This window comes from Stenella coeruleoalba, assembly GCF_951394435.1.
Source record: "Stenella coeruleoalba genome assembly, chromosome: 5".
Taxonomy (NCBI): domain Eukaryota; kingdom Metazoa; phylum Chordata; class Mammalia; order Artiodactyla; family Delphinidae; genus Stenella; species Stenella coeruleoalba.
In genome coordinates this window covers 73,545,298-73,572,996 of record NC_137150.1, presented here as the reverse complement: position 1 = coordinate 73,572,996, position 27,699 = coordinate 73,545,298, and the positions used below count along the sequence as shown (strand labels likewise).

At 36.7% G+C, this 27,699-nt stretch overlaps 1 protein-coding gene across 1 annotated transcript in view; it reads right to left on the bottom strand.

The window, feature by feature from the left end:
• Positions 1-23,163, bottom strand: part of FYTTD1 (forty-two-three domain containing 1) — a 32,414-nt gene extending 9,251 nt beyond the window's left edge. The window contains exons 1-6 of the mRNA XM_079923155.1: positions 22,938-23,163; positions 18,209-18,337; positions 9,261-9,409; positions 3,594-3,706; positions 1,744-1,840; positions 1,259-1,320 (exon numbers count right to left, since the gene is read on the bottom strand). Of these exons, the coding sequence (XP_079779281.1) occupies positions 1,259-1,320; positions 1,744-1,840; positions 3,594-3,706; positions 9,261-9,409; positions 18,209-18,337; positions 22,938-23,040 (653 nt within the window). The 5' untranslated portion in view covers positions 23,041-23,163. The remainder of the gene's footprint in view (positions 1-1,258; positions 1,321-1,743; positions 1,841-3,593; positions 3,707-9,260; positions 9,410-18,208; positions 18,338-22,937) is intronic.
• Between the last annotated feature and the right edge of the window lie 4,536 nt (positions 23,164-27,699).

Below are 27,699 nucleotides of genomic sequence, written 5' to 3'. Positions count from 1 at the left end.
AAGAAACAACAGTCCTTTACCCCACTATTCTCCCTTTCTGCTCCCCAGAGGCAGCACTTTTAACCTTTCCTGTTTTTCCTGCTTGCTAGTTACTTCCAGTTCACTAAACAAAATGCATATGTAATACTATCTTGCTATGGTAAGGATTCAGCTCATTACACTATCCTCTAGTTTCTCTTCCTACCTCTAAACGTTCTGATGGCTATATCACTATTTTACTTCCATTATAACTTTAAATATACTAAAATCTCTTTTTTTAGTAGTGTCTCTTGACATTATCCCCTACCCAATTTGTATAAACGGATAGTAGCATCTCTAATTCCTTCCCTCCACCTCTTCACCCATTTTGTACCTCTCACTTTTTATCAGCTTTACTTTTATATTTATATTGGTCAAAATCTGACATTTATATCACACTGTTACCAAATTAAGTATTTTGTGCTTTTTTCTACAGATTGATTCTTAAAGTTCAAAACAAATAAGCTGCATTTACATTATTACAATTATGTAAATACTGTTTATTGCAGAAGCAAATATGTCATGATCATTATTTCCTTTCTTTTGGTTTCCAATGCCTGACTCCTGTGCAAAAGAATATTGCCAGCGTCAAGTTCAAATAGTTGCCTTTCTGACACGCCAATTGCTCAAAATCATGCCCATTATAGATGGCATCATATCTGGACAATGATCATGTTTTATATGCTCTGTTTTCACAGAAGTAGCCATAATTTTAAATGATTTAATTTTAAAACCTGATCATATTGATGGAGTGTTACAACTCACACTTGGGGAGTGCAATTCTAACAGACAAAAATACATTCTTGAAAAAAACCTTCACGGGGTAAGGAGGAAAAAACAATATGTGAAAAGAAAACATCCTATTGTTTTTAAAAATCTATAAATTTTCTAAAAGCGCTACTGGATTTTATTCTATTTATTCCCTGAATTGGTTCATTTGTATGAAAGTAGTTATAAAAAAATAAAGAGCTGTTTCATTAAAAAGGAATAAACAGGCAAGAAAAAAATTAAAATACAGAGTAATGTATTTGGTGCTAAAACTTACAACACTGACATGTGAAAATGAAAAAGGTTTTTGGGGAAAAAACAAAAACAACATAGGATTTATTTATTTCAGGCTCAATGGTTAATTCACTTTGGGTCTCATTTAATTTCTTTTCGACTGGGGTACAAAGTAATTTGGGTCACTACTATTCTGGGAGTTTTGAAATGACATCTTGAAAAACAAATTGAAACTTACTGACGAGTTCTCTTTGCTACTACATCGTCTAGCAGTTGTTCTGAGTTCAACTGGGCCTGAACCTGAAGGGAAAAAAAAAGCAGTAGATCCCATAGAAAGCAGAGGATCCCATAGAAAGCAGAGGATTTGAATCCAAAGAGCTACCCTGCTCTGTAACTTTATAACCCAGTGTGGTGTGTGAATGCAGGAGAGGGGCATGTGCCTATTCTAACAACACCTCTTTGTTCAGGTTCCTGTATCAGAACAAGTAGTAAAAAGTTTATTCCTAAATAACATGTTAAATTCTTATAAGACACTGCCACTGAGGACAACAAAAGAGAAAATAGAAAAAAAAAAAGGAATTAATCTAATGTCATGTTCTCCATATTCTAAACCCAAACCCTACCTCAATCATGGGCCATGTCTATGATTGAGGATTACTAAAGGTGGATGTTCAGGATCCTTTGTTTGGGTAAAAAGAAAACACTACCAAGGGTTTTTTATACCTTCAGGCCTCTCCTGAAAAGAAAAGTTGCCTGACGAGTGTCTTTCTGATGACTTAATTTATTTCCACTCCTGGTAAAATTGGCTGGAATGTTATTTCTGCAACAAAAACACGTACACCATGAATAGTGTGGGCCACTTAACAACTTTCAAACATCTTGAAAAGATAAACAAAAATATTTAAATTCATAGGATGAAAATCTGAGGTACACTAAACACAAAGACTCTGAATTATACCCTTGTTTACATGAAGCTATTGAGATCTGATTTACAAATACCTCCCTCTGTAGCAGACTACATAACAATGTGGTTAATTCTGACCTAATTTTTCTTACAAATATTCAACTGTCTAATATTCTGACATATAAGGTCTCTTCTGAAGACACTGAAATAACATTTTTAATGCTACTTTCTAAATTTGGTAAAAGACATAAATGTACAGATTTATGAACAGGATTAGTACAAAGAAAAGCACACCTAGGCACATCATGGTCAAACCGCTGAAAACAAAAAATGAAGAGAAAATCTTGAAATATAACATCTTTTCCAATTTTCTCTCCTTCACTCAGAAACCTTCATATATTAATATAAATCACACAGAAACTTACACTATTCCACTGTTTGCTCTCTCCTGCTTAGAACATTGTAATCTTAATTATATGTTTGACTTGACTTTCACCAATTCCTTTCTAGTTTCTATAGAAAGTTGGTAAAACATGAGAAAACAAATTTTCATTTCTGTCTACTTATTTATTTTTATAAATAAATGTTTAACAGGTCACCTAATCTTACCTCCAAACTTATAGAAGCTCAAATGCAAAATTTCCCTGCCAGCCCAATTAACATGGGCTCATTAATGGTTCATGTAATTGACAAGCTCTTATTTGAGAAGTTTCCCTTTTCCAAAAAAGTACTCCGAAATGATTCCCAAAAGAAAAAGAGATGACAGTTGAATAAAGCTGCAATTGTAGCCATTCCACTTATACAAAAACTTCATTTCAGGGTTTTTTGCTTTGAATTATCTTCTATAAAAGATGAATAAAAGGCATTTGAAACTGAAATAATAAGAAAACTTTGCAGCCTGTCAACTACTTTATCCTTACAGAGAACAGAATACCATAACGATAGGCCACAATTTTTAAGTTTTGTTATACTTTTTTTTTTTTTAATTTATTTATTTGGTTGTGCCAGGTCTTAGTTGGGCAGGTGGGCTCCTTAGTTGCAGCAGGCGGGCTCCTTAGTTGTGGCATGCAAACTCTGAGTTGCGGCATGCATATGGGATCTAGTTCCCTGACCAGGGATCAAACCCGGGTCCCATGCATTGACAGCGTGGAGTCTTAACCACTAAGCCACCAGGGAAGCCCTGTTATATCTTTTTTAAATTAATAGAAAAATAATTTCAGCTTACGAAGCATTCATGCAAAATTCTTTCAGGTTTGCTTTTCCCACAAATAACATACACTGCTTTACTAAGAGCCACTGAGACTATATAACAAATTCAGCTTTCAGAATTCTCAATTTTGAATAATTCTGGAAGAGGTGTTTTTACCAAAACGATCACCTTTTGCAATTTTACTCTATATGTCAAGAAAGAGAAAGACAGAGAGTTATGCTTTTTTAAAACGTTTATAATCAGTTAAATTCATCAATAACACTGGTTCCAAGAGATAATGAAGCTATTACTGAATACGTCCATATTGGATTTTCAAACAGACATCCCAAATATCTGTCGTGAAAATGACTAGATACCTACAAACATCACTGCAAATTCATTTCTTTGAACTCTCAGGGCAAGAAGTCCATCTTTATTTATGATGTATAACATAACACTGTCTTATATTTGAGTACTTACTTTCTATTTAACTGGTTAGGTCTCTTGAGAGCTGCAACTGGTTTTCTCTGTACTTCATTTTGTCTCAGAAGGTTTGCCTTCCTTTTTAACGCTGGAAAATATCGCTCTATATTCTTTCAGAAAGCAAGAAACTATGTTAATTAGATTGCTTTTTGCTCTATACCCTACTATAATAAATATTTCTGAGGCAGAATGGACAGGGACTGACCACTGCTTAGATGTACAGGTTGTGCTAAAACAACTTGAATATTTCCTGTCTAAGTGACGAAAAAGATAACTACATTACACTTAAAATACTTGCAACAAAAGAAGAATTCAAGCAGAAGAATGAATTTTTTTCTATTTTGGTTATGTTCAGTTTGAGGTATTCTGAGGGATGCACAGGTGATGAGGAAACATGGCTCTGGAGCTCAAGAGAAGAACCCTCTAGAGAGCCAGAAATGTAAATTAGGGAATCTTTTATATAAATATGATTTTGATATCAAGTGAAGAGATAAGAGAGCCAAGATCCAAAACAAATGTGTGAGAAGGAAAAAGGGAGGTTGTGATAGCAAAGAAGTCTGAGTAGAAAAACAAGAATTAAGAAAACTCAATGTCATAGAAAATAAGCACAAGAAATGTCCACTTTTTCTCCCTCTACATATATAAATTCAGTCCATCATTAAAGCCTAATTCAGGTTTCCATATTTCCCATGAAGCCTTTTCTAAAGTCTCTGACAATATGGACTATATCTTTTATTTAATCTAGATTCTCTTATATTTTGAGAATCTGACAAGGGATTAATCTTCAAAATATACAAACAGCTCATGTAGCTCAATATCAAAAAAATAACCCAATCAATAACTGGGGGGAAGATCTAAATAGACATTCTCCAAAGAAGACATACAGATGGCCAAAAAGCACATGAAAAGATGCTCAACATCGCAAATTATTAGAGAAATGCAAATCAAAACTACAATGAGGTATCACCTCACACCAGTCAGAATGGCCATCATCAAAAAATCTACAAACAATAAATGCTGGAGCAGGTGTGGAGAAAAGGGAACCCTCCTGCACTGTTCGTGGGAATGTAAATTGATACAGCCACTATGGAGAACAGTATGGAGATTCCTTAAAAAACAAAAAATAAAACTACCATACGACCCAGCAATCCCACTACTGGGTATATAACCTGAGAAAACCATAATTCAAAAAGAGTCATGTACCACAATGTTCACTGCAGCTCTATTTACAATAGCCAGGACATGGAAGCAACATAAATGTCCACTGACAGAGGAATGGATAAAGAAGATGTGGTATATATATACAATAGAATATTACTCAGCCATAAAAAGGAACAAAATAGTGCCATTTGCAGAGACATGGGTAGACCCAGAGACTGTCATACAGAGTGAAGTGAATCAGAAAAAGAAAAACAAACATCGTATAATATCCCTTATATGTGGAATCTAGAAGAATGGTACAGATGAACTTATCAGCAAAGCAGAAATAGAGTCCAGATGTAGAGAACAAGCTTATGGTTACCAAGGAGGGGAAGGGGGGAATGGGACAAATTGGGAGATTGGGATTGACATATATACACCACTAAGTATAAAATAGATAACTAATGAGAACCTACTGTTTAGCACAGGGGACCTCTACTCAATGATCTGTGGTGACCTAAATGGGAAGGAAATCTAAAAAACAGTGGAGATATGTATACCTGTAACTGATTCACTTTACTGTACAGCAGAAACTAACACAACGTTGTAATGCAACTATACTCCAATAAAAGTTAAAAAAAAAAGAATATGAGAAGTATCACATAAATATTGATTGACTAAAAACCACAAAAATTACGATAGTCTTCATTTTCATGAATGTTTGGAAAAGAAGTAAATGGAGGAATAAAGAATATTAAGAGTACAGAAGAAATGCTATGAAATCAGACTAACGATGGCCCATTCCGAGCTTTGTATTTTGTCTTTAATAAAAATACCAAGGCTCATTTTATAGGTAAATGTAAAAGTTCCTTCTATGATACTACTGTCACATGTTGTTTTCCTTCAAAATACCTGCCATATTATAATCATATAGTTATTTGTGTGATAAATTATTTAATATTTATTTGAGTTCTCCATGAAGACAGGGATTTTCTATTGGGTTACTGCAGAATCCCTTGCGTCTAGGACATACTGAGTATTCAGTCAACATGAAGTAAATGATGAATACATGGACAAGAACTTTAACAATCCATTAATATATGGGGAATTTGTGTTCCATGAATCTAAGGTTTGTACATGTGTATAAAAGTGTTTATAAAAAATATCTAAGGATAAGTTTTTCTTACAGAATTTTGAGATAAAAATTATTCCTTGAAGGAAAGAAATTAAGGTAGTTTATTTTTAATGCTATTTTATTAAAGTAATATTTACATACAATAAAATTTTAAGTGTACAGTTTGATGAAGTTGGGTAATTACATGTAATCATGGAACCACATCATAATCAAGATATAAAACAGTACCCTTACCCTTAAAAGTTTCCCTGTGTCCCTTTGCAGTCAATTTCCTTCCCCCACCTGACTCTAACCCCAGGCAATGACTGATCTGTCACTATAGTTTAGCCTTTTCTACAATTTCAAATAAACAGAATCATAGTACATAGTGTTTTGTGTTTGTGTTCTTTTGCTTAGCATGATGTTTTGAGATGTACCCACACTGTCTTGCGCATTAACATTTATTCCTTTTTTATTGCTGAATAGAATTCCATAGTATGAAGATAAGGTATTTATAAACTGTCAAAATCAGACAAAAGATCAAAACTACCCATTAGCAGAAGATAACTGCTATATATGCAGCAACAACAAAAATTTTTTAAGTTCACAGAAGTACTAAATGGTTTAGTATTATTAGTCAAGTTAAAAGTTCTACAAAACATAACATACCCTCAGTTTTAGGAAACTGTGAACCTAAAACAGAAAAGTTACAGTATTGACATTGACAAGGTTATATATTCCAGTAGAAGAATCCCTTACAAACTTTTACTTGGCAGATATTTTAAGCTGACTTTCTCTAAACAAAAGAAAATTCATTCTTAGAGACAACCATTCCCCTCCAGGCATAGCCATTTGCTCTCTCAGTAATTACTAGTAATGTAAATGAGTATGCTATCTTTCCCACTTAGTAATTCACTTCATAGGTAAGAAAATGTACATTTTTATTGAAATAAAATCTCACTAATTCATATAAACTGTGGAAAGGAAGAGAAAAAGTAACAAAAAGTCTAATTGTGGTCAGGACTTTTTTTATGGTATAAAATTTCTAAGTATATGCAGCAATTCAAGGACAATTAACTTACTTAGGTAATTTGTTTAATGACTAGAAGAGGATGGTTTAAGTTACTTATATGTAAAAAAAAATTTTCTAAACTGCTAGAAAATGATCTGCTTCACAAGTACCACAGTCGATTCTGTTGAGACATTAATCTGTATTCAGGTTGAGAGAAAGGTTCTTAAGAAACAGCAAATTTCAAACCATACCTTTTCCAAAATCATTCAAACTTTAAATAAAAGGATCTCACAATTCAGCACATTCTCTTTCAATTTTCACTATTTTTAAACAACTCAAAAGACTACCACATGTGGTAACTTAAAATTTTTACTGGAGCAAGTTCTGTAATAAAGTTTTAGAGAATAGCTGCTGGTGATAGCAGAATTGAAAAGTTAAGGGGTGAAGACAGTTGTGGTTAACCAGAATACAGATACTTAAGACAATTTAAGAAATGAATGTCCTGAATTTTTGTATTAAAATATGTATTACTTTCATAATCAGAGAAACAAAAGGGGTTAAAAAACAGCAGGGTGGAACATTAAATTCCTTGGTGGCTCAGACTTACTAAACATAAGAAGTTAAAGAAAAACCATTTGTGAAACTATTTTAAGTAATGCTTTATACAGCCAATTCAAAAATTACTCATTGAGATGTAATTAAAAATTCAGTTAAGATTTGAAAAGTAGTTAATTTATGGTGGGTAAATAATTGTAACTCTAATTAAAAGTATCAACTAGGGGAGATAGGTATCCACCCAAGAGAAATGAAAACCTGTGTCCATACAGACTTACAGGCAATGTTCACAGCAACATATTCACAATACCCAAAAAAGTGGAAAAAACCAAAATGTTGTCCATCAACTGGTGAATGGGTAAACAAAATATTCATACAATGAAATATTATTCACTAATAAAAAGAGATGAAGTACTGAGACATGCTACAACATGATGAACCTCAAAAGTATTATGGCTAAATGCCAGCCTACATACTATTGTATGATTCCATTTACAGGCATACCTCGGAGTTACTGGGGATTTGGTTCCAGACCACTGCAATAAAGCAAATATCACAATAAAGTGAGTCACATGAATTTTTGGTTTCCCACTATATATAAAAATTTATACTTATGCTATACTGTAGTCTATTAAATGTGCCACAGCATTATGCCTAAAAAAACAACGTACATACCTTAATCTAAAAATGCTTTATTGCTAAAAATGCTACGCATCATCTCAGACTTCAGCGAGTTGTGATCTTTTTGCAATAGTACCATCAAAGATCACTGATCACCATAACAAATATAATGATGAAAGAGTTTGAAATATTGCGAGAATTACCAAAATGTGACACAGAGACACAAAGTGAGCAAATGCTGTTGGAACAACGGCACCAACAGACTTGCTCAGTGCAGGGTTGCCAAAAATCTTCAATTTGTAAAAAGACGCAGTATCTGTGAAGCACAATAAAGTGAAGTACAATAAAACAAGGTATGCCTGTATATGAAATATGCCAGAAAGGCAAATTTATAAAATATCTACAGCAAGTAGATTAGTGGTTGCCTGGGGCATATCACAGGGTATGACTGTGAATGGACTTGAGATTTCTTTTTAGAGTGATAGAAATGTTCTAAAATTAATTATTGTGATGATTGTTCAACTCTATAAATTTTCTAAAATTCACTGAATTGTACACTTAAAACAAATGAATTTTATAGTATAAAATTATACGTCAATAACCTGTTAAAAACTGCAGACACACACTATCCCGTTAAAAACTTCACACACACACACACAGGGAAAGGCAAGAACCTCTAAAAAAACTTATATTTGAGAATGTGGAAATTTAGGTATTCTTCATGAATGACAATAATTATTATTTAATTATTGAATTTTTTATATAAGCCCCAAAGTACTATATTAAAAAAACCCAAAATATTCAAATAAAATGCTCTCTCAAGCTCATTCACAGAAATATTAGTACGAATAAAGGAAAAGGGTTTCTTTCTCTTTTTTTAATTGAAGTATGGTTGATTTACATATTGTGTTCGTTTCAGGTGTAGAGCAAAGTGATTCAGTCATAAATATATATATATTTCAGATTATTTTCCATTATAGGTTATTATAAGATGCTGAATATAGTTCCCTGTGATAATACAGTAAATCCTTGTTGCTTATCTATTTTACGTATAGTAATTTGTATCTGTCAATCCCATACTCCTAATTTATCCCTTCCCCCTCCCCATCCCCTTTGGTAACTGTAAGTTTGTTTTCTATGTCTGTTGAGTCTGTTTCTGTTTTGAATACAGACTCATTTGTAAGGAAAAGAGTTTCTGACTCAGGATTAGCCATCATCCTACCTTGTCACTTAGAGGTGGTCGATTCATAGGACTAATTCCTTTTCGAATTCCAGTTGCTTTCCTAGCTGCAAGTCCAGTGATAACTCCATAAGGACGTCTCTTTCCAGGCATCACTCTTCCTCTACGGCTCAGACTATTCTTACCAAAACCTGGAGGAGAGGAGGAAAAAAAAAAAAATCAATCTAAGACTGCAACTGAGTGACACACAGGTCACAGGATATTCTATTTCTTAAGTAGGGTGGAGGATATGAGAGTTTTTTTCATTTATTATTATTCATATAATATTTCTTATATTATTATTATATTACTATTTATATAACTTCTTTAAAATTACATAAAATATTTCACTTTTAAAGAGGCAATAAGCTATTGGAAAGGGTTCTGCTGCTGTAATGGACTGCAAAGGACTAGAGGATTCTCACATTTCCCCCCAGCTATCCTCTCTTTGGCATTACTTTCTCAACAAACAGAACAGTCTCAACTTTCCCTGTGCAGCATGGTAGCCACTAACCACATGTGGTTATTGAGTACTTGAAATATGACTAGTCTGAATTGAGATGTAACAAAAGAATGTATAATATTTCATTAATAATTTTATATTAATCATATTTTAGAATGATATTTTAGATGTACTGGGTTAAATAAAATATATTATTAATATGTGGCTCATATTTTATTTGTTGGATGGCACTGATCCAGAGTGGAATCACTATCTCATCTCCTATTTTCTTACGATGTTGCAATCTGGCTTCTTTGTTTTCAGTCTTATTATATTCAAACTGCTTTTGCTAAAGTCTGCAGTAAACTCCAATGGATATATATTTTAATCTCTGCGGCATATGATATTACTGACTTTGCTTTTCCATTATGTATCTTACCTATTTAAATACTTATTTTCTAATTATGAAAAAGTAAACGTGCTCAGTACAGAAATCTTAAAAACATATAAAGTACAAATAAGAATATAAAAGCCACCACCATTAGCCCACCACTTAGAGACAACAACTACTAACATTTTATATTTTTCTAGTCTTTTACTTGTATACATACATCTCAAATTAACACTTTTAGTTTCAACTGTCTTTAAGCAACTCAAAAGACTATCACATGAGGTAATTCACAATTCTGTAGTACCATGTGCCCAGAAAATGGACTGAGTCAATCTTCCAGCAACCACATTTCACTACTCCATATACTACTTTGTATGCTACATTAACACTGTATTGTGAATATTAATCCTATGTCTTTAATATTCATACTAATCATTTTAGTTACTTCTAATGTTACACTATTATAAATAACATTGCAATAACACTACAGATAACATTTTTATACACATCCATGATATTTCCTCAATATATAAATTTCCAAAGATCAAAATGCTGTATCAAAGAGTAAAGCAAATTCTAAAGGATTTTGATTCATATTGTAAAAAATCCCCTCCAGAATAACTATATTTATTTATATTCCCAGGAACATAAGGGTGCCACTTTTTCCGTATCATTGACAACTTTAAATATTATTCTTTTTAATCTTTATCATTTAGCGTTTGAGATTGAAAAAAACAACTTGTATTTGGTAGTTTACTAGTAATAATGAACACTTTCCATGGGTTTTCTGACTATCTGTATTCTTCCACTCACAAACTATCATGTTCATAAACCAGTTTTCTAGGGTCAAGTTCTAATTTCCTTTGATGCTTTGATAGAAGAATTACTTTAAATTTATAATTAATTTATCAAGAATCGACATTTTACAATATTCAGGAACACGTTACATCTTTCCACTTATTCAAGTCTTCTTCTGTCACTAAATTGGCTCAGTAAAGTTTCAAGCTTTTCCTCCCATAGGTCCTGCACATTTCTTGTTAAGCTTATTACTAGGTATTTTATACCTTTGTTGTCAATCACAAAAAAAGATCCCTTATCTATTAATAATCTTCATATTGTCATTCCTGGGATTACAGAAAGCTACTGAGGTTTTAATTAATAGCTTTTAATCAGCCATTCCACTGAATTCACTTATTAGTTCTAATAGTCTTTCAAATTATTTTCTTGGGATTTCTGAGTGACAATCATATTACCCACAAATGATACTACCTTCTTCCTTCCAATAATTATACCTCAAATTCTTTTACTTCTTAATGCAATGGCCAGAAATTCCAGAGAACTATGCTAAGTAACAATTGTGATATTGGGCATGCTTATCTTAATTCTAATTTGGGGGGGAATGTCTTTAGAATGGAATCCTGTATAATACTATACACCTGCAATGTGGTAACAGGTCTACCAACCTGTTTCATAGTCAAACTAAACAAAGTTAAAATAGTTTACTGTAGGATTTCTCAGGACTGTGTGTGATGAATCTCTTAAGCCATAATCATGTATATGTCACTGTCGAATTTATCTAATTCCATAATGCTTTTTTATGGTGTACCTACTTTGAGACCAGAATTCAACTAGACAGTTAGAAAAACCTGTTATGTTATGATGGTTGAACCATTTACCAATTTATTGCCTTTCAGCTCTCAATTCACTCTTTACTGTCCCACTTCTGTTACTGGAACATCTCTTACCAGCTGGCACGATGTTAAGCTTTGTCAGCAGAGGGCACTGGAGGGACTCTAGAAGAAGAAGGAGCTTTTCTTCTAAGTTCCAGTGTGCACCTCAAGGCTTGCTCCTGTGGCATAGGACACCCAGTGGTACTCATTAGCCCTCCCCTGAAAGCTGAGACTATGGTGAGGCAAGAGAGGCGCCTAGGGCATAAAATCTGAGAATGAGTGACACCTTAAATATTAGGCCCTCGGTATCTATCTAGATCTAGTCCTAGGCATCACTCTAATTCTGGCCCTGCTCATCCTCCAGTGAATTAAAGCTGCATTACCCCTATAGATCACTTCCCAGCGAATTCCACCAGCACGGCAACTCAGTGTGGTAAGGAGTTCTTGTAGATTTGTTCCCTTTTTGGGTGCTCTGCCTCAGTACTAAAGGTGCTGATTTTATTACTTTTATAATCAGCAAAAAAGCAATAAAGCAAAAAAGCAATAAAATTAAATATTAGGATCAAATTATTGCTGTTCTATGTGTGATTCCCTTCTAGAATTGCAACCAAACAAAGATTAAGCATGTTGGGGAAACCTGTATATTCAAATTAAATCTACAACTACTTGCTATTTTTATTTGTATTAAATAATGAAGCAGCTACCACTGTGCTGGGCACTGTTCTGAGTACCTTAATTTAAATGAGCACTTGATGAAATTGACGCTAACATCTCAATTTTGCAAGTGAGCAAAGTGAGGCGAAGAACAGTGACTACCCAGAGGGCACAGTTAGAAAATGGCAGAGCCATGATCTAAGTGCAAGTCTGTGGCTCGAAAAATTGAGCATTTTCCAAACTGTTATATATAAAAATTAAAGAATAATAAAAGGTAGAATATAATCTATGGTACATTTCCAAAGAGAAAAACACAGCTATGACAGAAAAAGCAGGCTCTGAGCTAGGTATTACAAAACAGGCAAGATGTGAATAGGGAGAGAGGCATAAAGTGACAAGTACAAAGACATGGGCAACCACAGTGATTTGAGAGACAGTCTAGAGAAAAGGATAAGAAGTGAATGGAAAACTACAATGAGGTATCACCTCACACCAGTCAGAATCGCCATCATCAAAAAATCTACAAACAGTAAATGCTGGAGAGGGTGTGGAGAAAAGGGAACCCTCTTGCACTGTTGGTGGGAATGTAAATTGATACAGCCACTATGGAGAACAGTATGAAGGTTCCTTAAAAAACTAAAAATAGAACTACCATACGATCCAGCAATCCCACTACTGGGCATATACTCTGAGAAAACCATAATTCAAAAAGAGTCATGTACCAAAATGTTCACTGCAGCTCTATTTACAATAGCCAGGACATAGAAGAAACCTAAATGTCCATCGACAGATGAATGGATAAAGAAGATATGGCACATATATACAATGGAATATTACTCAGCCATAAAAAGAAACTGAGTTATTTGTAGTGAGGTGGATGGACCTAGAGTCTGTCATACAGAGTGAAGTAAGTCAGAAAGAAGAAAACAAATACTGTATGCTAACACATATATATGGAATCTAAAAAAAATGGTCATGAAGAACCTAGGGGCAGGATGGGAATAAAGAAGCAGACCTACTAGAGAATGGACTTGAGGTCACGGGGAGGGGGAAGGTTAAGCTGGGACAAAGTGAGAGAGTGGCATGGACATATATACACTACCAAATGTAAAACCGATAGCTAGTGGGAAGCAGCCGCATAGCACAGGAGGATCAGCTTGGTGCTTTGTGATCACCTAGAGGGGTGGGATAGGGAGTGTGTGAGGGAGGGAGATGCAAGAGGGAAGAGATATGGGGATATATGTATATGCATAGCTGATTCACTTTGTTATAAAGCAGAAACTAACACACCATTGTAAACCAATTATATGCCAATAAAGATGAAAAAAAAAAGACTATACTTGAAAGGGAACTGAGGGGGGGCTCGCTGAATTCATGATCAGATTATAACAGTCTAGAAGCAGTATGTTATACTGAATGGAAGAAAGAGAGAGAAGGCAGTGAAACCATTTCAGATGCTATCGCAACACTCAAACACAACATGATAAGGGACTGGGAAAGGAGCAAAGAAATTTGAACGTATTCCAAAAGAATGAATGAATTAGTAGAACAAAGAGAAAGTTTAAAGAGAGGAGGAGTCCATTATTATACCAAAGTTTGAGGCGTAGACGAAAAAGACTCATGAGAAAATCTCATTAACAAGAATAAAAGGGGAGGGAGAGGGAAGGATTGGGAGTTTGGGATTAGCAGATACAAACTAGTATATATATAGGATGGATAAACAACAAGGTCCTACTGTATGGCACAGGGAACTATATTCAATATCCTATAATAAACCATAATGGAAAGAATATGAAAAAGAATTTATCCATCTATAACTGAGTCACTTTGCTGTACAGAAGCAATTAACACAGCCTTGTAAACCAACTATACTTCAATAAAATTTAAAAAAAAAAACAAGAATAAAAGGAGACAAGTATGGGATAGAATTCTATTCCTGGGTGCCTTCTATTTCTGACTGTTATAGTCATTGTTCCCATACTCATCACCCGTTCTACCATCTTTTTTTTTTTTTTTTGCGGTACGCGGGCCTCTCACTGTTGTGGTCTCTCCCATCGCGGAGCACAGGCTCCGGACGCGCAGGCTCAGCGGCCATGGCTCACGGGCCCAGCCACTCCGCGGCATGTGGGATCTTCCTGCACCGGGGCACGAACCCATGTCCCCTGCATCGGCAGGCAGACTCTCAACCACTGCGCCACCAGGGAAGCCCTGTTCTACCATCTTTTCTTTCTTTCCTTCCAGTGGCTTCTTATCCTCTACCTTCTAACAAGCCTAGATCATCCCTTCCTCCTTCCTCCTTTTCTATCTTTGAACAAACTTCACTAGCTCTATCTCAGTTTTAGCAATGGTTGTATTTTTCACGCTGTCACTGTCATGTTTCATGCAATAGTCTTTTCTTGGTTTTCATCCAATCAGCCCCTTTAGAAAGTTCTCGTCTTTCTAGAGTACCTTCATTCTCATTACTTCAACTACTACCTCTATGAAGGTCCTTTCACATTTTCAGCTCCACCAGAGCAGCAGTTTAACACTACTAGCCATGTATGAGAAGGACATATGGAGCTTAAAAGAAAAAAAAACCAAACAAACCCAGGCCCTACTTCTGCAGATTCTGGTTCAGTAGCAATGGAGTGCAGCCAGAGCATCAGTCTAATTTATAAAGCTCCACAGATGCAACCAATGTTGAGAACAACTAAAACTAGACACATGAATTTTCATCTTTCCTTTGAATCGTTAGCCCAATCCCTTCATGAATTTCTTTCACACACACATCAAGCTGCCTAAATAATTTCTGTAGTCTGATCACTTACACGAAGGTTTGAGGGATTTTCTGGGAAATATCATATCACAGAGTGTATGCAATCATATTACTGGCTCCTTTTAAAGAAGCATACAACTATTTCTCTGTCTCCTCTACCTCTAAAAGAAATAGCATCCTCAAACTTTTTGGTCTCAGGACCTCTTTATACTCTTAAAAATTATTGAGGACCCCAAAGAGTTTTTGTTTCTGGTATTTCTGATATATAGGGTTTATGTTTACTGCTATTTACCACACTACAAATGAAAACTAAGACATTTAAAAACTATTTGTTATTTTATTAAAACAACAATAAACTCACAACATGTAGGGCAAATAACATTTTTAATGAAAAATAATTACTGTATTCCTAAACAAACAAAAATATCTAATAGGAAGAGTAGCATTGATTTGCATTTTTGCAAATCTCTTTAGTGTGTGGCTTAATAGGAGATAGCTAGATTCGCATTTCTGCTTCTGCTTCCAATATGTTTTATTTATCACATGTCATGTAGACTTTGGAAAGTCCACTGTACATTTATGAGAGAATAAGACTGAAAACACAATGTCTTAGTATTATAGAAATAGTTTTGACCATGTGAACCCCTTGAGTCTTGGGGATTCCCCAGGATCTCTGGACTTTGAGAACTGCTGTTGTATAGTATTCCATCCCTGAAAGACATTTAGGTTGTTTGTACAAGTATGTATTGAATGACTAAATTATATTTCAGGTACAGAATTAGGAAGACTTTATTCACTTGTCTGTTCAGCCGTCAAAAATAAATTATTGAGGGACTCCTCTGGTGGTCCAGCAGTTAAAGTTCTACACTCCCAATGCAGGGGGCCCGGATTCGACTCCTGGTCAGGGAAACTAGATCTTGCATGCCACAAGTACAAGCCCGCATGCCACGACTAAAGATCCTGCACATGGCAAAGAAGATCCTGCGGGCCGCAACTAAGAACCGGTGCAGCCAAATAAATAAATAAATAATTTTAAAATAAATAAATAAATAAATATTGAGTATTTGCTAAGGGCTCTCTGTGCTACTTATTCCCTTACCTCAAGCTAACATCCTCACTGACATTATAACGTGGAAATCTTAACTTTTACAAACCAATTAGAGCTTAAGAAAATCCCATACCTCTCTGAACATTCAGTGACAGCAGCAGCTGTTCTATTTTAGGCCCTGACACATGTAAGTGGAGAACATACAAGCGCAATTTCAATCTTAGAAAATCCTAAGCTGCCACTGGGTATCCTTTAACTCAAGGCTCAGATTATAACTCCTGTAAAAGGAAAGCTTTTCTGATCCTTCATGAATCAGATCCTATTTCACCTTATCCATTAAATCACCACTAATTTTCTTAGGACAAAATCCCTACCTAAAATCCTGTAGTACAATCAGAATTTCTCTTATGATATGTCTTAACTCTATGTTTTCTACCTTATCTCTGTTACTAGAAATTCCTTGAAATAAAAGAGTGCATCTTTACATACCCTGACAACCTGGTCAGTTCAGAGCATTTATCAGGTATTTAACAAACGATTAGCATAAATAAATATATTTCTGGCTTCTATGAACTCTGAAATTATTTTAAAACAAATCATATATAAAATATGGTAGGTTGAGTAACATAAGAAACCTTTAAATATAAATCACTGGAATTAAATATTAATTTTCTATAGCTAAATACCTATTACAAGATTTACTTACTTGGGTTCAGCTATCCCAGGAATTACTAGGGAAGAATAAATTCTTCTGCAGGGTCTAATCTTAGTTACAGGCATATGTTAAGGATATGTTGGTATATTAGCTGTTAAACATAGGATTAATTATGTTCAACCTATTGGAGATTATTTTCTATGGTTTTTAACATATAGGATAAAAATCAACTTAGGAATTAGTTTATCAAACATTTTTTCACATGTGTAAAAAAGATCTAGAGTTTAAAAAATCTGAACAAATGTTTATTCTAAAATGCTGATGTGGGCTTCCCTGGTGGCGCAGTGGTTGAGAGTCCACCTGCTGATGCAGGGGACATGGGTTCGTGCCCCAGTCCGGGAAGATCCCACATGCCGCGGAGCGGCTAGGCCCGTAAACCATGGCTGCTGAGCCTGCACGTCCGGAGCCTGCGCTCCGCAACAAGAGAGGCCACAACAGTGAGAGGCCCGCGTACCGCAAAAAAAAAAAATTAATTAATTAATTAATTAAATGCTGATGTAACTGCTAAAAAAGTTAATGAGTCACATATAATTAATAGTATTCAGTTACTGCGTTAAGTCTATTTTGGAACAAAATGTTATAAATAAATAACCTTCCAGATTACCAAAAATAACTGTATATGTAGAGTTCCAAGATCATTAGACCATATCTAAACCATTCAATTCTGTGTTACCTCTGGAGGATTTAACAAATCCTAAAGGTCCTGGATGATAAGATAAATAATCTAGAGGTCATTTTCTATGCAGAATAGTAGTCTCCACATATTTATAAAAGGTTTTCATACAGAAACCTGTTTCCTATAACTCTATAGAATTAACAGGAAGGCATGATTTAATTCAAATTAAGAGAATTTTCTAGTAAACAGTGCTGTCTCCAATAATGGAATAAGTTATGTTGTGAGGTGGTATGCTCTTTCACTGAATATATTTAAGCTGGAGTTACATAGTCATCCATCAGACAAAACTCTAACTGTGAAGGAGATTAAGACTTCATGATATGTAAGATCCTTTATTATAGTCCTAAATATAATAAAGACTTTATATACTGAGGTTACTTTAAAATGACTTAATGTTTTTAAGAAATAGTGTTATCACCTATTTAAGGAAACCTGAATTTTTACCAGATTGTAAGATTAAACAAAACTCTGAGAGAAGGAAAAATACACATCACAAAGGGTACTGATATACTTCCTCCACGCTTTAAGTATGTATCAAAGGTAGTATACTATGAACCCACAAATAACGGCTCTTTATTAAAGCTTACTTGCAAAACTTACCAGAGTTCTGTTGAATTCCCCATCTTACTCTCATCCTGAATTGCCGGGCACCACTTTGCTGGAGTCTTCTATTTAGTCTTGGGAAATTCTGTTTCTTTCCTTCCTTTCGATTCAATTTGATGATATCATCTGTGATAGACGAAATGTGATGATTACCTTCATTTTAACGTAATGACTCAATTACTCAGTCTCATTTTCTAGTTGATAAGATTTCCTATGTCCCTAACTTCTTTTCTACTTTGAAAGCACTTTGATAAGTGGATAATAATGATATGAACATAAAAGCTCAAATCAGCCAATATATTTGGAGCAATGAACAATGGTTTTGTAGGAAAAGTTGAAGTCAATAGCCCAAAGCAGAGCTACCAACTAATGAAGATTTCTGTTATTCATAGTATTTCTTTCCCTAATAAATATAAATGAGCAAAAACCTGTTTACAAAAATTACTCATACTTACTTTCCATAATCACAGAAGTCTCCAGTTTTTAAAGATGACCACCTTTCAATAAAACCATTGGCAGTCAAAAAATAAATCATTCAAAGACTAAATTTCTAAGTTCACCTAAATTCAGCAAATATTTATTGAGTATATACTATGTGCAGTGAATATATGTGGTAGGCTGTGCTGTAACAGAAACAAACAAAAGTAAAATATGATCTCTATTCTCAGTAAGTTTAAAATTAATGGTGGAAACAGTCATGTAAATAGTAAACAAAAAATTAAACAAGTACCATAATAAAGGTATAGTACAAAAAGAAAATACTGTTGGTTCTTTGCTCATTTAGCAAAGCAATTCAGGGTTACCTTAATTTTCTTTCTACACTGTTCTCTCTCTCTCTCTCCCTTTTTTTGGCCGTGCTGCACGGCACGCAGGATTGTAGGATCTTAGTTCCCCGATGACCAGGGATCAAACCCATGCCCTCTGCAGTGGAAGCGTGGAGTCCTAACCACTGGACCACCAGGGAATTCCCTCTACACTGTTCTAAGTCTTATTATTTCCCAAAACACTTCCAGACTGTCCCAAGGTAATTCACAAACATCACATTGCTCTAATACCACAACAGAACAATGTCAAGATCAGAAAACTAAATGTACTCCAGATCCCTATTTACATCTGTTTAAAGGAGATTACTAGAAGACAAAAAATACTCATTTAAGAATATCCAAACACTTTCTCCAAAGTTCCAACTCCAATATTAATTTTGCTGACTGAAAATACAGTAAACCAAATAAATTGAACATCAACAACTTCTTAATAAAATTAACAAAACTAACCTCAGTTGTTTTTTTTTCCAAACTACTCTAAATACAAATAATCTAACAACTATATCAATATAACTAGTCTTTTCTGAAGTCAAAGAAGGAAATATAGATTACAGGGATCCTTTCTTATATATTACTACTCTACCTCACTAATCTCTAATCTTTTAAAAAATTTATTTATTTATTTATTTATGTCTGCAGTGGGTCTTCGTTGCTGCTTGTGGGCTTTTTCTAGTTGCTGCAAGTGGGGGCTACTCTTCGTTGAGGTGCACCAATCTCTAATCTTTAAGACTCTAAACGACATTTAAATATTCATAGAAAATAATTCAAATCCCTTCAAAGTAGTTTGTTATCTTGAGATCCATCATTCAGCTACAAAAAAGTTCATCAAAGACACTCAAGAACAGTTTTTTACAAAATACAAAGATTTCACAAATATCAGAGCCATGAACATGTTAAATTCTCAGTAAGCAGAAAGGGAATAGTTAGACACCACTTTCAAAACACTACTTTCCTCTAACAGGGTGCTACTTATTCTTCACCAGAAGTCTGAGATCTCAGAGCCATTAGAGTACCCCCAAAAAATGAACTTGGTCTGGGGAACCACAAAATAAAAAAAGGCAGAGTATAATTTTGACTAACCAGGCTGATTTAAAAACAGAGCATTATAGAGTATAAACATAACTAAAAATTAAAAGTAGAAAAGCATATCAAACATAATATTATGTTTTCTATTTAAACATTTTATTATCTAAATCCTCAAGTTAAAAGGAGCTACCATGACAGAGAGGATTCTTCCAATCTAAAAGAAGATAATGGCTTTCTCCTAATCAAGGAGTAGACAGGGTAGGTAGGCATCAGAAATAAAAAAAAAAATCCACTATGAGCTACTTTTATAAAAAACTAGGGGTATACACGTGATAACAATAACAGTAATAGTAGTAACTGAGTACTAATAGGATTGTTCTGAAAACATGTATTCATTCAATTCTCACAATAATTCTATGAAATAACTATTATAATACCCATTTTCAAACTAAGATACTGAGGGACTTCCCTGGTGGTCCAGCGGTTAAGACTCTGTGTTCCCAAGGCAGGGAACCCAGGCTCCATCCTTGGTCAGGGAACTAGATCCCTCACGCTGCAACTAAGAGCCCGCATGCCGCAACTAAAGGATCCCCGCATGCTGCAACTAAAGATCTGGCACACAGCAACGAAGACCCCGTGTGCCACAACTAAGACCTGGCACAGCCAAAGAAAGAAAGAAAGAAATTTCTTTTTTTTAAATTAAGAAATTGAGCCACAATGAGGCCAGCTATTGGTAACCTTGGTAGATAATTCCATATGAATATTCACATAAACCTGATAGAGTCACAATTAAAAACAAAACAAAAAATTAGATTCTACAACCTATGCACACTGGATAAAATGGGATATTCACAAAGCATAATAATTGCTTAAAATACCTCTCTCTTCATCACATCTCTGTAAAATTCTCACTAAAACAAAACAAAGCACCTAAAAAAAAAAGGGCACCTGACAGAATGCTGTATGTTCTTAAGGGAGAAGAGAGACCAATCTCTTTTAGCTATCCGCTGCACTTCACTTCTATCTTCAAAGAGAATTATCCCTCAGTTTTCTTCATTTGAACATCCTAATCACTGAACAAAATACATACAAAATCTTAGAAACTTAAGAAATGTAATGCTTATGACACTACATGGTTAACACTTCCTACATCTAGAGCTTGGTGCTCTAGAACCAGACTGAAATCCTGACTCCATCACTTACTTGCTGTATGACTGTGGGCAAGTTACTTAATTTCTCTATGCCTCAGGTTTTGTAAAATGGGAATAACAACAACGGCTTATACAGTCTGTGTGTGTATATATGTAAATATGGTGCTTACTGTGTACCAGGTACTGTTCTGAGCAGTTTACATTTGCTTATTGACTTATTTAATACTTACAGCAACGCTCTGACGTAATATCTCACCTTTTTACAGATGAGGCACTGAGAAGCAATTTGCCCAAGATCAAATGGCTAATAAGTGTCTGAAGCAGGATTTGAACTGAGACAGTCTGGGATTCAGGATTCCATGCATGCTCATTATCATTAGGAGTAAGTACCTCATAGGGTTATTATCGGGATAATTTAACACATATAAAATGCTTAGTCCAGTGCTTGGCAAGTAGTAAGCACTCAATAAATATTCATTATTATATTTTTTCTTGGCTTTAATTCAAAAGATTTCTCATTTCTCATTTCTTTAGAGGTCACTACTGACTAGCAGTAGTAGGCAAGACTTGAGGCCAAACCTATGATTTCTGATGATTTGCTTAATTCACACCTTGGGTTCTAACTTAAGACAAACACAGAAACCAAGAGGTCTTGACTTTTGACTACGAACTTTGCAGAAAAACCACAACAAAAAAGAAAAATATCGTCCTCGGAAAAGTTACACCTCTGTATCCCCTAGTCGGGTACTTTTCAAATATCCGAAAAATTGTAGGCCTGAGGCAGAGCTAACCACATTTAATACCAAAACCTGAATCCCGACAAAAACGGAATTACTTTTAAACCAACCAAGCCAAACAGAGACTAGTCCCTCAGTGGTGTTAGGTCTGAATTTTTAATTGAATCGCCAATCTCCCTGCTTTTTACCTAATCGTCACCAAACCACCCCACTCTTTTAGATCCTATGCTTTACTTGGCTTCCCATCAAACCCTCCTTCGGTTTTCGCTTCGTTTTTCTCTAATTTGCTAGCTTGAAGGACTCGATGAGGAGACTGTGCTTTTCTAGGCACCGCCTAATACACCACCATCCCACGAAGTCCTTCCTAACTATCTTTTCTTTCTGTCAAGCGCCCCGGCCCCGCGGTGGCCCGGCCGTCTGGAGCCCGTCAGAAACGGCCAACTCTCGGGGCGTCTTGACGCTTCTGTGCGGCGCCAGGCGCAGGCCCGGGCGCATAAAACGCCCAACCAGCCCTTCTCGGGAACCACGGATTTAACCGAACCCGCCGGGCTCTCAAAGAGCTTCCTCAGAAAGGACGGCTCCGTCCGACCCTCGCCCTCGCCCCACGATAACGCCCACCGCGCACAAGCCTGAGGTGAAACCCGCGGAGTTTTCCTCACAAAGAGCCGGGGTCACCCGCGAGCAGTGGCTACCCTTTGGGGGGGTGCGGAAACAGGATCCGCACTCCTCTGCCTTCCCAACCTCCCGGCCCGAAGCGCCCCCCGTCCCCTCAGACACAGCCCCGCCGAGGAGACGCCCGAGGCCCTCGGGCTCGATCCTGACTCCAGAAAGCGCTCCCCCCGTCCCCACCGGCCCCCACTTGGTTCCGCCCACCCGTAAGAAAACTCCATCGACAACTGCGGCCAACCGCCCCTTCCCCCACAAACCGCGGTACTTGGTTCCACCCACACCTCCTCCCACTCCAACTCGGTGCGACTCGGCTCCTCACCCAAAGACATATCAATTTTGTCCAGGTTTTCATTGCTGCGGGCTTTCGGCGGCGGCGGCGGTGTCGCGGTGGCTCCCATTAACCGGGTACCAAACCGGTTCATAGCTGGAAACGTCGCGCTGGAACAGTCAGCGAAGAAGGCCAGGGGCTGAGGCCTGCCACCTCCCACTCACGCACGCAGACTAGCCGCACCGACGGAGCGCGCACGCGTGCTGGCTGCGTCCTCTCCCACCCGCGGCGGAGGGCTGGGGGAGGAACCAAGAGACGAGCGGCTGGCGAGAGTGGCCCCAGGCCCCGGACTCGCCCCTAGCGCCTCTTGCCGGACCGGAGGAAACATTGCACCCGCTGCTCTGGCCGCTCTCGAGGGGCTGCTGTTTTAGCAGTTAGCCTTTCCGCCCAAATTATGCTGGACCCTGAACACCTCAGAATCACATGCCTTAAATGAGATCATGTTCCTCCGTGCCCTTCGAGTCCCTCCTGCTCCAGAAAGGCCCCCTAAGCTTTGGTACACACGAACATTTCACACCCCACTGCAGCGCAGCCCCAGAGGCTGCGAGCGTGGACTGCAGAATCTGCGCCCCAGCTCCCCTCTTCATCGCCAGCACGCGGAGCGACACGTCCGGACGCAAAGCAGAGGCTGCACTGATACTTCTTGCGTCAGCATACTAATAAAAGTAAATGTTAACGTTTCCCGTATCTGTACCACTTCTCAGCCGGCGCTCTCAAAACATTTTGCACGGTACCTTATTAAGACATCACCTTCCCTCGGGAGAGCGGTAAGTACCTCTGCTTATTTGGCTGCATTTTTCTCTAATTCACTTGCGTTGGGAATTGATAAGGGGATTCATTTTCTTTCTAATCATCCCTATGGGAAAACTTATTAATATTTGATGAATTCCTGCATAGTAACTTTTTTTTCCTGTTAACAAAACCTGATATTCTCTCTTTCTGACCTCCTTCTGCTCCAGATAACTGCGCTTGTGTGGAAGCATTTAGGTTATATTATCCTCATAGCAGCTTAAACTAAGACATTTGCATCTAAGAAAAAATTAGGGGCAGGTATTCTGTTCATTTAGAAATCTCTGCCACCTTCCCCCTCTGCACTTCCTAAAATTTCTCTTTGCATAGAAACGAACTAGTGACCTAAAGTATCTCAAACCCACAATAGCCTATACTTTATTTTTTTCCCCAAGACAAAAATACAACCATATGAGAAGAGTGAATCAGCTGAAGAGGCACCTATGAAGGGATGCAAGAAACTTAAATGGTGGAGGAAGTTTTGGACTCAAAAAGACCCATGAACAATATTCAGCATGTCAAGGAGAGTATCATGCATGCTCTTAGCACAAAGTGCTTGATTTTATTACTGTTCCACTCTGCAGCTGCCCCCCTTTCCCAACTGCTAAGAACGAGGGAACTGGATTGTAGAGAAGTACAAGAGAGACCTAGGTTTTATTGAGTGAGTGGTTTCACTCACTTCAGTCATTCACCTTGTGAACTTGGGAGAGTGTCTGGGCCTCATAATCATTTTCAAAACAAGAAGTAGTTATACTAAATATATATTACACTTAATTATTTCTAAGATTCCTTACAGTTCTAAAATCTTCTAAGCACAAGACATTTCTCTACATACTATCCTTCTCTCACTAGAAATAACTTCTGCAATCTCTACTTATTTGAAGGAGCAAACTACAGGGAGGAACATTGGATTAAGTTCTTAATTTTATGGAAGAAAATTAATGCATTTAGAGTTTGGATACATTTTATACTTCAGGCAGTATAGGACAGATAATAAAAATCCCAAATGTGCAAAATCCTTCCCACATCAATTTATAAAAATTCCCTTTTATCCTGGTCTTCTCCCCAAAACTGAAGCCCCATACCAAATCTCCTTAGCTCTAGAGGGAACATGCTCCAAGGTTTCATGAAACAATCCTAGCTGTTGTATTTCAGACTTTCAGATTTCTCCAAGGGCTGAGGGTCTCAGAGTCTAAGAGCACTCTGATTCCAAAGGGAAAAACAAGAAAACAAGAGGCACTGGAGTTAAGGATAGGTCAGCCACACACAAAACAATACAAAGCAAAAGAGCAACCTGAGACACACAGCAACAGTGAAGAGGGAGAAAAGCCAAGAAATCAGAACTGGGGCTTGTCCAAGAAGTTGACCAGTCAGCTACAGGGCTGGAGTTAAAAGGTCAACCCTGCAATTTTCCGGGGCACGAGAGGCAGCTATTCATTTAATCCTATATTCATTGAGCACCAGGCATTGTAATAGGCCCTGGGGATAAAATGGTGAGCAAGATGGATGCTGTCCCTATCTTCACATAGCCTACAAAGCAAAAAACGTTTTCTGAGCGTGTACTGTGAATAAGGTACTGTGCTGGACACTGAGTGGACAGCCTTTGTCTTCAATTCATCAGCTTCGTCTAAGTCAAAATAAACATAGAATTCAAGCAGCTGCCCTTTCTGGAGGCTTGATTTCATACAATGTAGATCAGACAACATCTAGGATTGCCAGATAAAATACAGGACCAGTTAAATATGAATTTCAGATAAACAATGAACAATTGTTTAGTATAAGTTTTGTCCCAGGTTTCAGATAAACAGGAATTTTTTTTTTTTTTTGCCACAGAATATCGCATGTAATTTTTTTTTTTTTTTTGCGCAGTATGCGGGCCTCTCACTGTTGTGGCCTCTCCTGCTGTGGAGCACAGGCTCCGGATGCGCAGGCTCAGCAGCCATGGCTCACGGGCCCAGCCGCTCCGCGGCATGTGGGATCTTCCTGGACCGGGGCACGAACCCGTGTCCCCTGCATCGGCAGGCAGACTCTCAACCACTGCGCCACCAGGGAAGCCCCACATGCAATATTTAGGATGTATTTATACTAAACAATTATTCGTTGTTTATCTGAAAGTAAAATTTAACTGGAGTCTTATATTTTTATTTGCTAAATCTGGCAAGCAGATTTTATTTGCTAAATCTGGCAACATTTGCTAAATGTTGGCAACAACACCATACTTTTCTATTAACGTGTTCCAGCTCTCTTTTCACAGTGTGCATAGAGATCTATATTCTCTTCAAAGGTAAGCACAACTCATATATTTAACCCTTAACTTGATTAGTTTGATATATCTTTTAAGTCCCCCCCTTTTTTCAGCTTTATTGAGGTATAAATGACAGACAATAAAAGACACATACTTAAAGTGTGCAGTTTATACAGGTGTGAAATATATACCTGTGAAAATACCGCCATAATCAGGATAATAAATATTATCATCCCCAAAAGTTTTCCTGTGCTCCTGTGTAATTCCTCCCCCCAACCTCAACCTAAGTAAGCAACCACTGATGTTTTCTGTCACTATAGATTAATTTGCATTTTTTAGAATTTTATATAAATGGAATCATACAGTATATACTCTTTTTTGTATCTGGATTGTTTCACTCAGCATAATTGTTTCAAATCTGTATGCCTTGTATTATTTTTCTTGCCTTATTACACTGACTGGGGACTCCAGTACCATGTTAAACAGGAATGGTGAAAGTGGACATCTTTGACTAGTTCGCAACCCCAGGGGGAAAGCATTCAGTCTTTCACCATTAAGTATGATGTTAGATTTTTTTGTTGATGCCCTTTATCAGGTTGAGGAAGTTCCCTTCTACTGGTTTGCGGAGAGTTTTAGTTATGAGTGAATGTTGAATTTTATCTAATGCTTTTTCTGCATCTGAGATGACCAAATGGTTTTTCTTTTTAAATTTATTAATATGGTAAATTATACTGGCTGGTTTTCAAATGTTGAACCACCCTTGCATTTCTAGGATAAACCTACTTGGTCATGGTATATTATCCTTTTTATATATTATTGGATTTGGTTTGCTAATATTTTGTCAAGGATATTGTTTCTTTTTTCATGAGTGATATTGATGTGTGATTTCCTTTTCTTGTAATGTCTGTGCCTGATTTTGGTATCAGCTCTTATGCTTTTCAGAAGAGTATTTTTAGAATTCGTATGTTGATGTAATTTGTATTACAGTGGACTAATAAGGGAGCTAGGTATAATTTGTATTATATGTGGTTATAGTATGTGTTAGGTATGACTACTATCATTATACCTAACTCCCTTAAGCTACTTGTATGTACAGTACAGTTTTTCTTCTATTTTCTGCTCAATTCTTTTCATTACCCCCTTTGCCACTGTTTTCTGCTGTGGTAGCTTTTCTTGCCACCTTGCTACAGCTTCCTCTTTCTCTTTTATGTTGCCCTTTTCTTTTGTTTTAAGTGTTTATAGCTGTTCTAGTCTTCTGCCTTTTAATCTCAGGATTCACTCATTCATGTATTGAAACAGAGTTTGAGTCCCTACTCTGGGCAAGACACTGTGCTACACAGTACAGTGTTACAGCCGAGGACATGACACGCAGGATAGCAGGCATAGCTGGAGGCATTACTAGTCTCCAGGTCCCTGGCCCTCAGTTTTCTCTGACTAGCAGGTAACCTGCTTGGATAGACAGGGGAGCTTGAAGGGGAATTCTTCCTGGGCTCAGAGGTTGGACCTCTAGCCCACTCCTTATTAGGCCTTGTCTTCTCTGGGCAGGGCAGGGGTCCTGTCAACCAAAGGTTCTAGGTCAATTCACTGAATGACTAATTGTGGAATTTTCTAAAGCTACACAAATTTACATAAATCACACAATTTCCCCCTAGTTATGTAAAGACTGTTTCTTTTAAAAAATATATCTTCAGACTTCGCTGGTGGCATAGTGGTTAAGAA